The 13,668-nt window shown below is 38.4% G+C and overlaps 2 protein-coding genes and 1 pseudogene across 6 annotated transcripts in view; 1 reads left to right on the plus strand and 2 right to left on the minus strand.

Moving 5' to 3' along the window:
• Positions 1 to 1,031, minus strand: LOC129763468 (replication factor C subunit 3-like; annotated as a pseudogene).
• A 6,422-nt stretch (positions 1,032 to 7,453) lies between these two features.
• On the plus strand, positions 7,454 to 9,184 carry LOC129763467 (diphosphomevalonate decarboxylase). The gene is made up of 6 exons (XM_055762556.1): positions 7,454 to 7,685; positions 7,750 to 7,820; positions 7,884 to 7,998; positions 8,060 to 8,191; positions 8,257 to 8,582; positions 8,642 to 9,184. Exons 1-6 carry the CDS (start codon positions 7,634 to 7,636, stop codon positions 9,062 to 9,064), a joined length of 1,119 nt encoding a protein of 372 aa, XP_055618531.1. The 5' UTR covers positions 7,454 to 7,633; the 3' UTR covers positions 9,065 to 9,184.
• LOC129763470 (protein stunted-like) overlaps positions 9,170 to 13,668 on the minus strand; it is a 418,419-nt gene continuing 413,920 nt past the window's right edge. Inside the window, exons 1-5 of one of the 5 annotated variants that reach the window (XR_008740933.1) lie at positions 10,135 to 10,222; positions 10,004 to 10,069; positions 9,762 to 9,892; positions 9,606 to 9,669; positions 9,170 to 9,260 (exon numbers count right to left, since the gene is read on the minus strand). Coding sequence is in view for 4 of the 5 variants with exons in the window: in XM_055762559.1 (XP_055618534.1) it covers positions 9,241 to 9,260; positions 9,762 to 9,892; positions 10,004 to 10,032 (180 nt within the window). In the remaining variant the exon portion in view is untranslated. Of the gene's footprint in view, positions 9,261 to 9,605; positions 9,670 to 9,753; positions 9,893 to 10,003; positions 10,070 to 10,130; positions 10,223 to 13,668 lie in introns of those variants that run through there. The other 4 variants (XM_055762559.1, XM_055762560.1, XM_055762561.1 and 1 more) reach the window with 4 other exon arrangements.

The following is a 13,668-nucleotide window of genomic DNA, read 5'->3' on the forward strand; positions in this document are numbered from 1 at the left end:
ATCCACTTCCATTGAGGCTTTATTGAGAAACTTCTTATACAGTGTTACAAACTGCGCCACGAACACGTCCAGATGGAATATATGTTTGCTTCCTTGCTGCATCCAGTGTTCATAATGCCCGGCAAAATTCAATGTTTGCGTCTTCAGACTCATATCGCAATTTTAAACCAGATTCGGTACCAAGATTATAACATTCGATAGAACGCCTTGAAATAGCAGCTCGTATAGCCGTTCGCTCACCCCCTCCAGCTTCTGTGGACTTTGTTCGAGGACAATCTGATTGGCAGTTTCTCGATGGATTATTTGCCAGTCAATTTCCGGTACTTCTTAGTTGTCCGTGAACGGTTACGGTTGTACCTTGCAAGCTTCCAGCATGAGGATAGCGTAATTCTTTTCTCCGAAGGAATGTGCTGAAATGCAAATAGTGTTGTTACATTCAACAAACAAACAAATCACAATATTACATTCAAAATTTTAAGAATATCCTCCTAAGATAGAGCCGGCCCCCTTATTCCCAAGCAACGACTTCTCACCGCGGGAATAACCCGCGAAGTAGAATTGGGGCACAAAATCAATCTGCACCTAGACACATACTTTTCAATGGTTCTTCTCAGCGCATCCTGGGTATCTTTGGTCAGCTAATCCACCACGGACAAGACGAGTCTCATATTCACTCTACCCGCTGGGATCAATTTGATTGATCAAATCCGACAGGACCACCCTGTCATATATCCCGGTAACCGATGAATTCAACTCGATGTGGTAATTACTGCTGATGATACTGATTTCCACCTCCCGGTTCGAGGGCGTTGTGAAGTTTATTATTTCATTGCGTAGCTGTTCCACGCCCGATTGGTAAAGTTTCCACAGCAGATACATGATGCGAGTTTTCTTACTGGCCCGGAAGGATCGTATAACATGAGATGCGGGAAGTCTCCCTGGGAGCGAAGATTAATCAGATGCGCAACTTGCGTTTTGTAGTCCAGTTTGGACAGCTGGCGTGATCGGTAGGGGTCAACTCAGAGAGCCATTGTACACAAAAATATTTGATGTATAATACAAAAATACTTGGTGACTTGTTGTTTTCGTGTTGGCCTTTGTCAGAGTAAATGCATCACCTCCAGATATGACAGATGATTTTTTTGAAAATCTTCGACAAAAATCTGAAATGTTGATGAAATCTGAGATGCAGATACTTTTGTAACCGCGAGAATAGCAAAGTAATGTTTGAAAAAAGGGGTTTTAAGCGCAGGGAATCAAGTCATAAAGAGAAGAAATACCATATCCCTACAGTCTGCAACTGAAAATATAAGTTTGCAATAGGATAGACAGGACATTTAATATCAGTAAAATTGCGAACATGTCTGCAGATTTAGTATCCTTGCAATGATGAGAAACAAATTTGGTAAAAAAAATCGAAGTCGAACGGGTTACAAAATGCATCATTTTGCTAATTTCAAACCCGATCGGGAGCCGGAATAGAGGGGATACGCAAGGCGTGTTATTCCACAAACTAAGTACTAGTACAAATGACACGTGTATTACTACGTAGAATCGGCGAAGTGCCGCTAAAAACGTTAAGGCCGACTGAAAAGTTGAAAAGAAAATACATGCCTGAGAACACAATATTCTTCAAATTGTATTTAAAATGAAACTGTATATTCACATCTGGCATCCCTAGTCACGAAGAACGAACACAAAGAGGCGAATGTTGTGAATATCGCCAAACACCAAACCATCAGCTAGACTTTTGAGTGTCGCACTATTCTGACATTTCAGCGACAGGACACTCACCAAGGAGCTCGGATTTCTACCGTCAAGTAGAAGTTCACCATGCGTTAGTATTGTGATAATACTCTTCTCACACTATTGGACTGACTTTGGGATGGTCACCAAAGATAATCGCAGTACAAAATTTGTTGATTATCTTTGTGTGAGTACCATCACTTGATTCTCACGACAAATCGCAGCTCTGCACACAGCTTGTACTCTGCCCATGGATGCGAATTCGCTGATGAGTTTGTCAAGAGCGGCCGCCTTCACCACCAGCGGGAGGAGCTTGATTTTGGTTGCTGCCTGGGTAACGGCGTTTACATTTTCGACCAACGCGCCGAAATCACCTATTTCGCTGTTGTTCGATGCGGTGTCACACTCGCGAAGGCTCGGTTCAATGCGAGCGCTTTTCACTGCACCAACATCGCGTGCATCATTAGATGACGCTTGCCTCGAAATTTTATTGCCCCTGGCAATGCGTTCATTTTTTGCAGGGCTCGAGCCTGCCTTCCTCTTCTTCGTGCTCATCACACACTACACGAAGCGTCCAATTTATGACGCGGAAAGAAAAACACAATACGAATAACGCGAAAAACTAACAGAAAAACCAAACGACGATATCCAAGTTGGATTACCACTGGTGGGGTCCAATCTTAGATCGAAGCGCGGCGAAAGCAAAGTGAACTGGATTGCTCAACAGTCCGATGCCGAATGAAAGTTTTCCTCAGCGAGATCCACTGTTTATACTCTAGGCAAGTATTCCCCTTCATTCTTCTACTTTTCCTTCGTTCACGGAGACTTGCAATCCTACGATTTCCCCTCCGTTAGTCGTCGATAAGTTGCTCGTTATTGACATCTCTGTTCGGGAATGCACACAAATGGACAGAACAAATGTATGGGAAAATGGAAACGCTTAAAGTTTTCATGAATTTTAACCATTTACAAACCAGGGGATTCCAATGTATAGCATATTAAACAAATCTTACGGATTTTTTGACTAGTTTAGTGTGTAAATCGTCAAAATCCGTTCGCGGCAAAATAGTTATTAACGTTAACTTTATTTCATAAAAACGTGACCTGTTTTCTGATTTGGCACCCTTAATGAAAGACGTAGTTCTACGTCAAAAAGGAAGTTCTTCCCGTTTTCATGAATTTAAAACGCTTAGAGATTAGCGAATTGTAATATATTAGGCTGTCAAAAAAGTCCTGCGGTATTTTTTTTTAATTTTCATTTGTTCGTAAAATTAGTTACAATCATCTGTTTTAAGTCAAATATGCGCCGTTTTGTTCGATGACTTGTTCCCAACGAGATGCCAACTTCATAATACCCCTGTTATAGAAGCTCGCTTCCTTATTGGCAAAAAAACTCGGATAGCCAATTTTCACAGGCCTCTTTTGTGGCTAACTTCTGACTACCTAGCTCGTTCGCCATGGACAAAAACGGGTGGTAGTCACTTGGTGCAAGGTCCGGACTATACGGCGGATGCAAAAGAACCTCCCATCCGAGCTCCCGGAGTTTCTGGCGCGTCACCAAAGAAGTGTGTGGCCTGGCGTTGTCCTGATAGAAGACAATGCGGCCACTGTTTATCAAAGATGGCCTCTTCTTCATGAGTGCTACCTTCAAGCGGTCCAGTTGTTGGCAGTACAGGTCCGAATTGAGCGCTTGGCCATAGGGAAGCAGCTTATAATAGATTATTCCTTGACAATCCCACCAAACACACAGCAGAACCTTCCTGGCCGTTAATGAGGGCTTGGCCACCGTCTGAGCCGCTTCAGCGGGCTTCGACCACGACCGTTTGCGCTTCACGTTGTCGTGAATGACCCACTTTTCATCGCCAGTCACCATCCGCTTCAGAAACGGGTCGATTTTGTTGCGATTCAGCAGCGATTCACATGCGTCGATACGGTCAAAGATGTTTTTTTGCGTCAACGTGTGTGGCACCCACACATCGAGCTTCTTTGTGAATCCAAGCTTCTTCAAATGGTTAATAACGGTTTGATGACTTATCCCCAGCTCTTGGCCGATGCTACGGCTGCTACTATGCCGGTCTTTCTCGGCTAATTCAGCGATTTTGTCGCAATTTTCGACGACAGGCCTTCCGGAGCGTGGCGCATCTTCGACGACCTCTACACCAGAACGAAAACGTTGAAACCATCGTTGTGCGGTGGAAATGGAAACTGTATCGGGTCCATAAACTGCACAAATTTTATTGGCAGCTTGAGATGCATTTTTGCCTTTGTCATAGTAGTACTGTAAAATATGTCGGATTTTCTCTTTATTTTGCTCCATATTTGCGACACTATAACTCACGAACGACTTAACCAAACAAAACACTGTCAAGGACTATATTATAGCGCGCAAAAATACCTTTCCAACAATAGTATGACTCGGTACAATGAATACAACTAGAACTACGCGCTTACAACGACACCTCGCGGAAATACCGCAGGACTTTTTTGACAGCCTAATATAACATATCAAACAAATCTTAGAGAATTTCCGATTCGATGGGTATGCAAATTTTGATAATTCGTTCACTGTGAAAATGGTTATTAACGTTAACTTTATTTCATAAAAACGTGACCTGTTTTCTGATTTGGCACCCTTCCTGAAAGACGTAGTTCTACGTCAAAAAATCGATATAAATATTATCACTAGGGGGGTCTTCGTAGCTACTTGGTTACGCGTTCGCTTACAAAGCGATCGGCCGTGAGTTCAAACTCAGGACCCTCAATTGACCATATTTGTGTTGTTATAGAATAACTACGTCCACGCAAACATCATCAGCGATGGAGATCGATCCACGGTCGAAATTAGATCGATTCATCCATACAACTGCTCTGCTCTGCAAGAAACATCGGGCTGCTGTTCTATAAATAACCCAACAATGATCAATATCAACTGTCTCCGCTGTCCGGTCTGCTGAACAATGGAAGAACAGAAAGAATACCCTTACGCCGAAATGGCTACTACTGTGTAATTTACCATAATGTAATGAAACAGAAAACTTAACGCCTAAATGGCTACTACTAACTACTGTGTAATTTACAGTTTATAGAAACAAAAACATATGTTCATGTACACGATTAAAACCCGGCTCTGTCACAGCTAAAATGCTAATGAGCCTAATAAATAAATAAATGGGATAAAAAAAATATTATCACGCTGTTTAAGATATAAACATGTCGTGTTGTGTTATGTAGTTTTGGCTCGTTCAACTCCCAAACTGCCGCTCATGCTAACAGACGTTAGCCAGTGCCTAATATCTGATGTATATCTGTGCACCTAATATCTGATGCATATCTGTGCACTTCAATCCGCTTGGATAGACCAAGATGGTTTTTGGATTCTCAAAAGGTGTCTAATTAACATCTTCATATGTTACGATATTATCGCGGAGTAAAATTAATAAAACTTGTTTGGCAAATAATTATTTTATTAATTGTAATTTATATTATCATTATTTATTATTTATTTTTTTCATGTGCATCAGGGTGCTAAAAGGGTCATCTCAAATTTACGAAAGGGACTTCCTGAAAAATGTTTATTCCCGCAAAAAATACAGTACATATACAAAATTTCAGCTTAATCAAACTTTATTTACTAGTGTCGCAAAAACGTTAATGTTTGAGTTTTTCGAAAACCGTAAAACCGCCCAATGTACATGAGTTTGGGAGTAAAATGAACATTTCATGAGGGAGTACATGATTTCGGAGTTTTGGAAAAATATTGTTTGATGCCAAATGACTTCAAATTGCATGAAACGTCGAGATCTACTATCATCTCGATTTTTATTTGTCTTCTAGGTCCCAGAGAGTCGATTTTTGGATAATATCCCTTGGGTTCAAAAAGCTCCAACTTTGACGACCTGGCGACACTAGTAAATAAATTTTGCATAGGGTATTTTTCGCGGGAATCAACATTGTGCAGAAAGTTCCTTCCGAAAATTTGAAGGTCACTTTTTCCTTACATTCATTCGGCACTCTAATGTACCTAATATGCAACCAAGCAAAAATTAAAAGCTAAGATTTTGTGGTTTTACTATAGTAAATTTCTTCAAAATAGTTGCACGTAATTCTTGCAGCAGGATTTTTGTTTTTCCAATGGCAATCCGTTTACAATTTTCGCAGGATTCACTAAGGTAAGTGATGTGATTATGTAAACGCGAACTATGAACGCTTATTGGATACATCTCTATATGCTACAAATTCCACACTCACGCTCACACGCTCGACAACGATCGCACAGTATACGAATGCAAAACATAACTTTTGACACAAACTATATACAGAAACAAACTAACAAAAACAAATTGTTATTTAAATTTTGTAATTTTTGTTACAAATTTAAAACTCAAAATACGAAATTATCGAAAATCTATTGAAATCAGTTAACTTACCTGAATTTTGCGACCAGTTTAGATCCATTTCTTTACATCAAATGATAATTTCACTACGACAAATGAACTCTCATCGGCAATCACTCTTGCGCGTGAGATGAAAATCAAATTTAAAGAGTTCCACGCTTGAGATATCACTAGATAGTCGCTTCCTCGAAACCTTCAGGCGCCGAATGCCAAAACAAAATTGCAAAGATTAAAATATTTGCGTTGTATAATTTTTTAATGATCTCAACTTATTTATAACTACTAAACGAAAATGAATATTTTGTGTTGCCAAAATCGAACCGTGCCTAAAACGAACTTTTTCCTCATTTTTTTTTAAACTTTTTAGTAGTTATAAATAATTTTCGGGATCTGTATATGTTAAATCAACGACGGCTTATACTGCGGGTTTGATATTTGTTTGCCATTTTTATTGCGTAAAATGTGTGAACAATTATAGTATTTTTTTCATTTTTTTCGGAGAGTGTACATAATAAAAGTTGGAAAAAAAATTTATGTTTCGTAATGCATGGGTAGTCCCTACTACCAATTCGCGTTGACGACATTGAGCTTCGTGCTACGAGTTTGGGAAGCTTCAAAAATGATAATAGATGTTCAGTGGAAATGAACACACTTTCGAAATAAACTAATGAATGAAATTTACTTTTCCGTACCGAATATGTATACTATGCAATAGAGCAACACATTTTTCGCAAATTTAAAAAAAAAACAAACGAAAACTATGTCTGATGATTATGTTATATTATAATGATGAGTTTTTGTGAAAACATTAGAGAATGTATAACCAAATAGCTATGTAAGAGTCAGAACTACGTGTTTTAAGTAATAAAATAACATGACATGAAATTTTTCATTCAAATTTCAACATTTTAAAAATGCTATCGGGTGAATTCACGATGCCACGATTGTACCATCGACGTCTGGTAGCGACTTTTAATTTGGCGCCATTATTTGGGTCCCATAATCATCAGACAGGCACGAAGAGAATTTTAAAATGTTAAAACTTGAATGAACATTTTTACATCGTGTTATTTAATTACTTGAAACAAGTATTCTTGACCTTTTTTCAACCATTTGTCTATACATTTTCGATAGTTTACTGAAATTATTCATTATAATATTAAAATTTCTACAAAAACAATTTTCATATGAGATATTTTCACCTCCTGCAGAAACGTATTTTTTCGTTAAAATATAATACTAAATTGAAACGGAGAAGTTAATTTTAATTTATAATTCTAATTTTAAAAATGTGTTCATTCCGCCTGAAAATCCATTTTAATCTTTGACGCTCCCCTAAACTCGTAAACGAAGCTCAATGCCGTCAACACGATAATGCATTCAAAATAAACAAAGAGAAAGCAGAGAAAAAAATATTTTCACTGCAGTCGTTATCCAAACATCGTTGTAGCCACGTCGCTAAAGAACCAGAGTTTATCTCGTAGTCAGCGAAAATGATCACTGTGACATGTATTGCACCCGTTAACATAGCAGTTATTAAATATTGTAAGTACTTTGTCTTGCTGAGGATTCGGTCGTTGTAAATTTTTGTTACTATCATCATCCAAAGGGGGAAAGCGTGACGAGGATTTGATTTTACCACTGAATGACTCGGTTAGTGCTACGTTATCCACGGACCATGTAAGTGAAATCTCATCCGTTGAATGAAAGGGTGTCCATTAAATATATGTAAATTTATTCCAGCTGTGTACCAAAACAACAATTAGCACGTGTGCGAGCTTCACAGAGAACAGAATAGTTCTTAACGGAAAGACAGAATCGTTCGAAAATCCTCGTTTGTTACGATGCCTTCAAGAAAGTGAGTTATTCTGAACGGTTTGAGATAAATGCATAAGAATGTCTTAATCGATTGATTTCAGTCAAGAAACGGGTCGCATCTTCGGAAAGCGGCAAGAAGGATATTTTAAACTGGAAAGTTCATGTACAGACGGAAAATAATTTTCCCACTGCCGCTGGGCTTGCCTCAAGTGCCTCAGGTTACGCTTGTTTAGGTGAATATAAGCTAAGATTATTGAAAAAATGTTTGTTCTACTGAGTCCGCCCAATGTTGTTTTAGTGTACACATTAGCTCATTTATATGGTATCGAAAAGGACGAAATATCATCTATCGCTCGCCAGGGCAGTGGATCGGCGTGTCGGAGTTTGTACGGTGGATTCGTCCAGTGGCGCAAAGGAGACCTGCTGGATGGCAGCGATTCCATTGCCGTTCAGTTGACGGCCCATGATATTTGGCCAGAGATGCGAATCGTTATCTTGGTGGTGAATGACACCCGCAAGAAGACCAGCTCGACGAGTGGAATGTCTACCAGCGTGAAAACTTCCAAACTGCTCAAATATCGGACAGAATCCTGTGTTCCAAAACATACAAGAGTATTGGTGACGGTTAGATTGTGTTATAAATCACCTAAATTTCTGGAGTTATGACGGTTTTTTTTTGACAGGCACTCAACAACAAAGACTTTCAAACGTTCGGACGAATTACGATGCAAGATAGTAACCAATTCCATGCCGTTTGCTTGGACACTTACCCACCGTGCGTTTACATGAATGATGTTTCACATGAAATTGTTAATATGGTGCATCAGTTTAACGATCTGAAGAACGAGATTCGGGTGGCTTACACATTCGATGCTGGTCCGAATGCCTGTCTCTATCTGTTGGAAAAGGATGTTCCGGAACTGCTGGCGGTGGTAAATCGAGTCTTTCCTAACGACAAACTGGGAAGTCCAGAGTATATTAAAGGAATATCAGTTGACGTGAACGATCTGCCTGAAGCTAGTGAATCGTTCAGTCCAAACCAAAATAACCTCATTAAATATATAATCAACACAAAGGTGGGCGAAGGTCCCAAACGTGTAATTTGATATTATAAACTCAAGATACGGCAATGCAAAAGTTAAGCTTAGGTGATGGATGTTTGATCAAAGGATTTCTTTCGTACTATAATATATTTAATAAAAAGAAAAAAGTTTACATTCCTTGGACAGTTGTGATTTTTATATTATGGAACTAATTCAGATATTTTTGCTTCCATCCGAATTTAAATCTTCTCGGCCACCTCTGTAAAAATAAACAATAAACAATAAAGCATTAGAGAAGAATTTCGAACAATTTTTCTGTTAGTTAAATGATCAAACAAGATCGAAAAACAGCACAGATTGATATTTACACATATTCAATGGAATCGAAATATTTGTAAATATTGAATTTTGGTGGATGTTTCTCAGTATTACGGTAATTAGTAGATTTCAATTTGTCAAAAATTTCAATGCTATGACATTGGGTAATAATTTCTAGGGTAAAACCGAGCCAATTTTGATACATTTGTTAGTTTTTGCCAGATATTTACACGCAATGACAGCCACCACTAAACTACTGGCACAAACCGTTTCACCCAAAACTTACAATTCCCACTCTTCTTTGACCCTGACCCTGGTGCATCAAAGTAATCTATCACTTTATTTTTCAGCTGAAAATTATCGATAAACGACGTTATTCATAAATAACCCTTCACCTTTATCTGAACAAAACAGAAGAACCGTTTTCAAATGGCCTACTCACTTTCTGGTTTTCCATTGATCCATTTGGTGAACCTGATGTGGGAATCATCTCGACGGGAAGCCTGGGCGCGCAGGTCGGGTTTCAATGCCTTACGCAGCAAGCGTGCGGCAATGTTTGAATAGTTGATGTAGCTACGGAGGAAGAAAAATTAAAAAAGGATCGCGAAATCTTTCGGTTCTGGTGCGTAGGTTACGTAAGGTAACAATAAGCAGAACGTAGACATTTCGGGGCACGATACTCACTTCAGACCAGCTGCTCTCCAGGCGGACATTGTGGCAGAGTTTCACGTCGGCAATCTCAGATGAATTCTAGAAGGAAACGAATCCGTATATTTAGGAAAATCAGTACTTTTTTTAAACAAAATTTTACCTACTGAAATTGTGAATGTATCCGGCTGGCGAACGCACCAAATGAGTGACGTTTTAAATGTCCGATTATTTTGTGTTTCGCAGAAGGGGTAGGCAAGTGGAACAGGTTTATGTATATGCTAAGCTCTACTAGTTCGCTCATCAAACGTGTGGTGGCTTCCATGCACCACGTTCGGTTTGTGCCAGGGATGTCAGGTGATTTTTTTTTCAAATATCTTTAAGCTGACCTTACACGGTCAACTTTATTGACAATATGATGACATTTGAGAGCATAATGACAGCTGAACATGGCCGACGACGCAGAAATCCGGATTTTCTGATTTTCGAGCATCAATATCGTGACATTTCATATGGATGCATGATGTTGACGTTTTACCTCACGGACTTCCAGACTGAGTTGCCAGATATGCAAGCGCACATTTAATTTCTATTAGTCTTTTTTGCGATTGCAATTAAAATTTATAAACTACTGAAATTGTAGGAATCATAAATGGAAGCTTTTGGTTTGGAAAACCGATAATTTGAATAGCAAAATACGGTACTTTTCACGATACAAATCAAAACTTCAAAGTATACAATGTGATGGTGAGAGAGTGGATGAAACTTACCAACGTTTTAGGAATTTTTTAACGTTGAACTCGGTCATTCTTTGCGCTAGTGAGCGGGTTGTGTGTTTCTTCACACTCCGCTATAAAATTTGGAGAATGAGAAGATCTGGGAAAATCACAGATGAAAAAAACATCATGTGTTAATTCAAGCTACAGTAGAATCCCGATTATCCGCGGAATAGTCGGGCAAACTCACCGCGATTAACGAAAATCGCGGATGACCCATTAAAGGACAAAAAAATGCAAACACGAAAAGAGATGTTTCAACATAAAAACTATGTTCTATCAATACAGAAATCAATCAACTATCCATCTCTAAGGTCGTGTACACCAGTGGCTAAATAATGTAAAAGCCATGACCACAACAAAAGAGCATGGGCCTACCACTCACTAACAAATTCCGGAAAGGCTTATTGATTTACTATGGAACTCACAGTAACGAATAATCCGCAGGGCGGATCACCCGCTCGCGGATAATCGGGGTTCTGCTGTCATAGTCTCATTTATGGAATAAAAACATTTGCTTGCAGATAAAATAACTTGCATATATTTTCGCAAACTAAAATAATCTGGCATCTCTGAAACTGAAAGGAACAGTCTGTATTTGTGAAACGAGTATTATGATGTATTTTTGAGAAGAAAAACCGAATTCTAAAGTGTAAATTATGAATGAAAATTAACTTTTACGAATCAAATTAGTATTCTATGTGAATGCAAATCACTTTTTTTCTGCAAGTGGTGAGAAAATCCCATACAAAAATTATGTCTGAGATTGACGTTATATTATAATAATACATTTTAGTAGGAATATCTGAAAATTCAGGGGAAATAGGTTAAGTTAAGGTTAGGACTACGCGCTTCAACTAATTAAATAATACCAAGTAGATATTTTCATTCAAATTTTACCAATTGAAAATTGCCTTTTAGCCTTCTAATCTGATAGAGAATAGTTTGGATCCCAAACTCAAATGTCGCCACTAGCCATCGCGGATATTTTCGTTGTCTCGGGTTGAGGGCGATATTGACCGTGTAAGGTGGAAAAAATATTGATTGAGGTTAGATCAGATGTTGAAAGCCTAGCTGTCACGATATTGAAGACACTTATTGTCAATCTGGTTGATCGTGTAAGGTGCCCATTAGGGGCTGTCCACATACCACGTGGACAACTTTAGGAGGGGTAGGGGTTACGAAAATGTCCACGCTTGTCCACGAAGAGGGGGGGAGGGGGTTTTGATACTGTCCACGTGGACACGTTAAGTATTTTTTAAAGTAAAACATTCAAATCAATAGTCAAAATTGAATGAGATCTGTTTTGTATTTCCACGATTTTTTGAACTTCACACCCGCCCTGAGTACTCAGTTTTTTTCAATAAAAAGACTGAACTGCCTGAGAGTGCTGCTCAGTCAAACATCCATATTTCTTCATATGACTGAACCTCTTTCCTGAAATGTATATTCTGAAGGTAACTATATCTTCCGGTTAGACGTAACTACGTCTAACCGGAAGATATAGGGGGTGAAATGAAAATCTAGGCACTGAATAAGTAGGAAAAAATGCAAGATTTGGAACGCTTATAACTCGAGCATTTCTCAATAGATCGCAAAGGTTTTTGCATCAATTGATAGGAAATATATCTACGCATCTATCATAACGTATAATATTTCATTTTTCTTGAGATAAATAATTGAATAATTGAGAAATATCAAGCATTGTCCAAATGCACTATGTGCCCATTTTTGATTGGTCCATTTTGTGCTCCTCAAATCGTACCGACCAAAACGGCCAACCAGAGCAGCAGCGACAATGAAGCACGATTGGAAAGGAAAAAGAAAAAAAAATGAACGAAACATTGGTCGCAGTCTCACACATGCGTAATTCACGAGCCAGCCAGTCAGTTTAAAAATTCCCGTGAATTTTTAGTGAAATTTTTTTAGTGAATGAACTGATGACCACCTATGTATTCTTTATCACAGCCATCATTTTGATTGTACGATATGTGCATACGCCGAAAGATGCCCGGCGTTGAACATTTAATAAGTAAAAAGCCTTAAGAAAAAAAAAATCAAGAATCAAGTTTGTAAAAAAAACCCAAAAAACAACACCAAAGGTTCTTTTCAGAACCCCCAACATGTTCATAAAGAGTAAACAATAAACTAATCCATTTTCCAGTTAGATAGGTAGGTTTTCACGTAGGAGAAGAAAACAAAACAATATATTTAAAATATATATTTAGCAAAAACCGTCCTCTTTGTATAGTCCTACGTCACTCCGGTTATGTCCCCGACATTACCCACCCGTCTTTTTTTTTCGAGAACTCTCAAGGATTTCTGAACATTGAAACGAACAACAAATTCTTCCATGAGTGTACGGGCCGTATCTCTGGAGATCTATTTCTTGCAATGATGTTGTTCTTCATTGATGTCTTGTGATTTTTGTAATTCGCTTCTTTTAAGTTGTCTGGAAAGTTCATGCTGCTACTGCTGATTAATTAAAAGAAAAGATTAATATTTGATGCACATGAATTAGTAGATTCGCTACAGATGTCGAAAATCATCGTTCATGAGAAACGAAACATCACGAAAACATGCATGCAACATGCAAACATGCAACAATGCATGGACTTCGTTTTAACCCATATTACGGAACCCGGTCGGATTTGACATATCGCAATCCCAACGAAATAAACCTTTGCATTCTGCATTTCAAGGTTGCCACATTTGCAAGACCTGATAGGATTTGACTCGATCAGATTAAGGGTGATAGAGACACGAATTTCGGACGTTTCTTCGAGCTTCGAAAAAGTAAAACAAAGAATATTTTTACCATCCATTATATCACTATTTGTTTATCTATCTTTCAACAATAAAACAAAAATTGAACGGAAAAAAATATATCCGTAATTAGAAGCTGATCAAGTGAGGGGGTTAAAA

The sequence above is a fragment of the Toxorhynchites rutilus genome, chromosome 1 (assembly GCF_029784135.1).
Source record: "Toxorhynchites rutilus septentrionalis strain SRP chromosome 1, ASM2978413v1, whole genome shotgun sequence".
NCBI lineage: Eukaryota > Metazoa > Arthropoda > Insecta > Diptera > Culicidae > Toxorhynchites > Toxorhynchites rutilus.

What these genes read in the sequence shown, in the direction of transcription:
- LOC129763467 (XM_055762556.1), top strand. Translation starts at nt 7,634, where the DNA reads ATGATCACTGTGACATGTATTGCACCCGTTAACATAGCAGTTATTAAA. An exon ending in CTACGTTATCCACGGACCAT is followed by an intron (nt 7,821 to 7,883) that starts GTAAGTGAAATC and finishes AATTTATTCCAG; the next exon opens with CTGTGTACCAAAACAACAAT. An exon ending in ATACAAGAGTATTGGTGACG is followed by an intron (nt 8,583 to 8,641) that starts GTTAGATTGTGT and finishes TTTTTTTGACAG; the next exon opens with GCACTCAACAACAAAGACTT.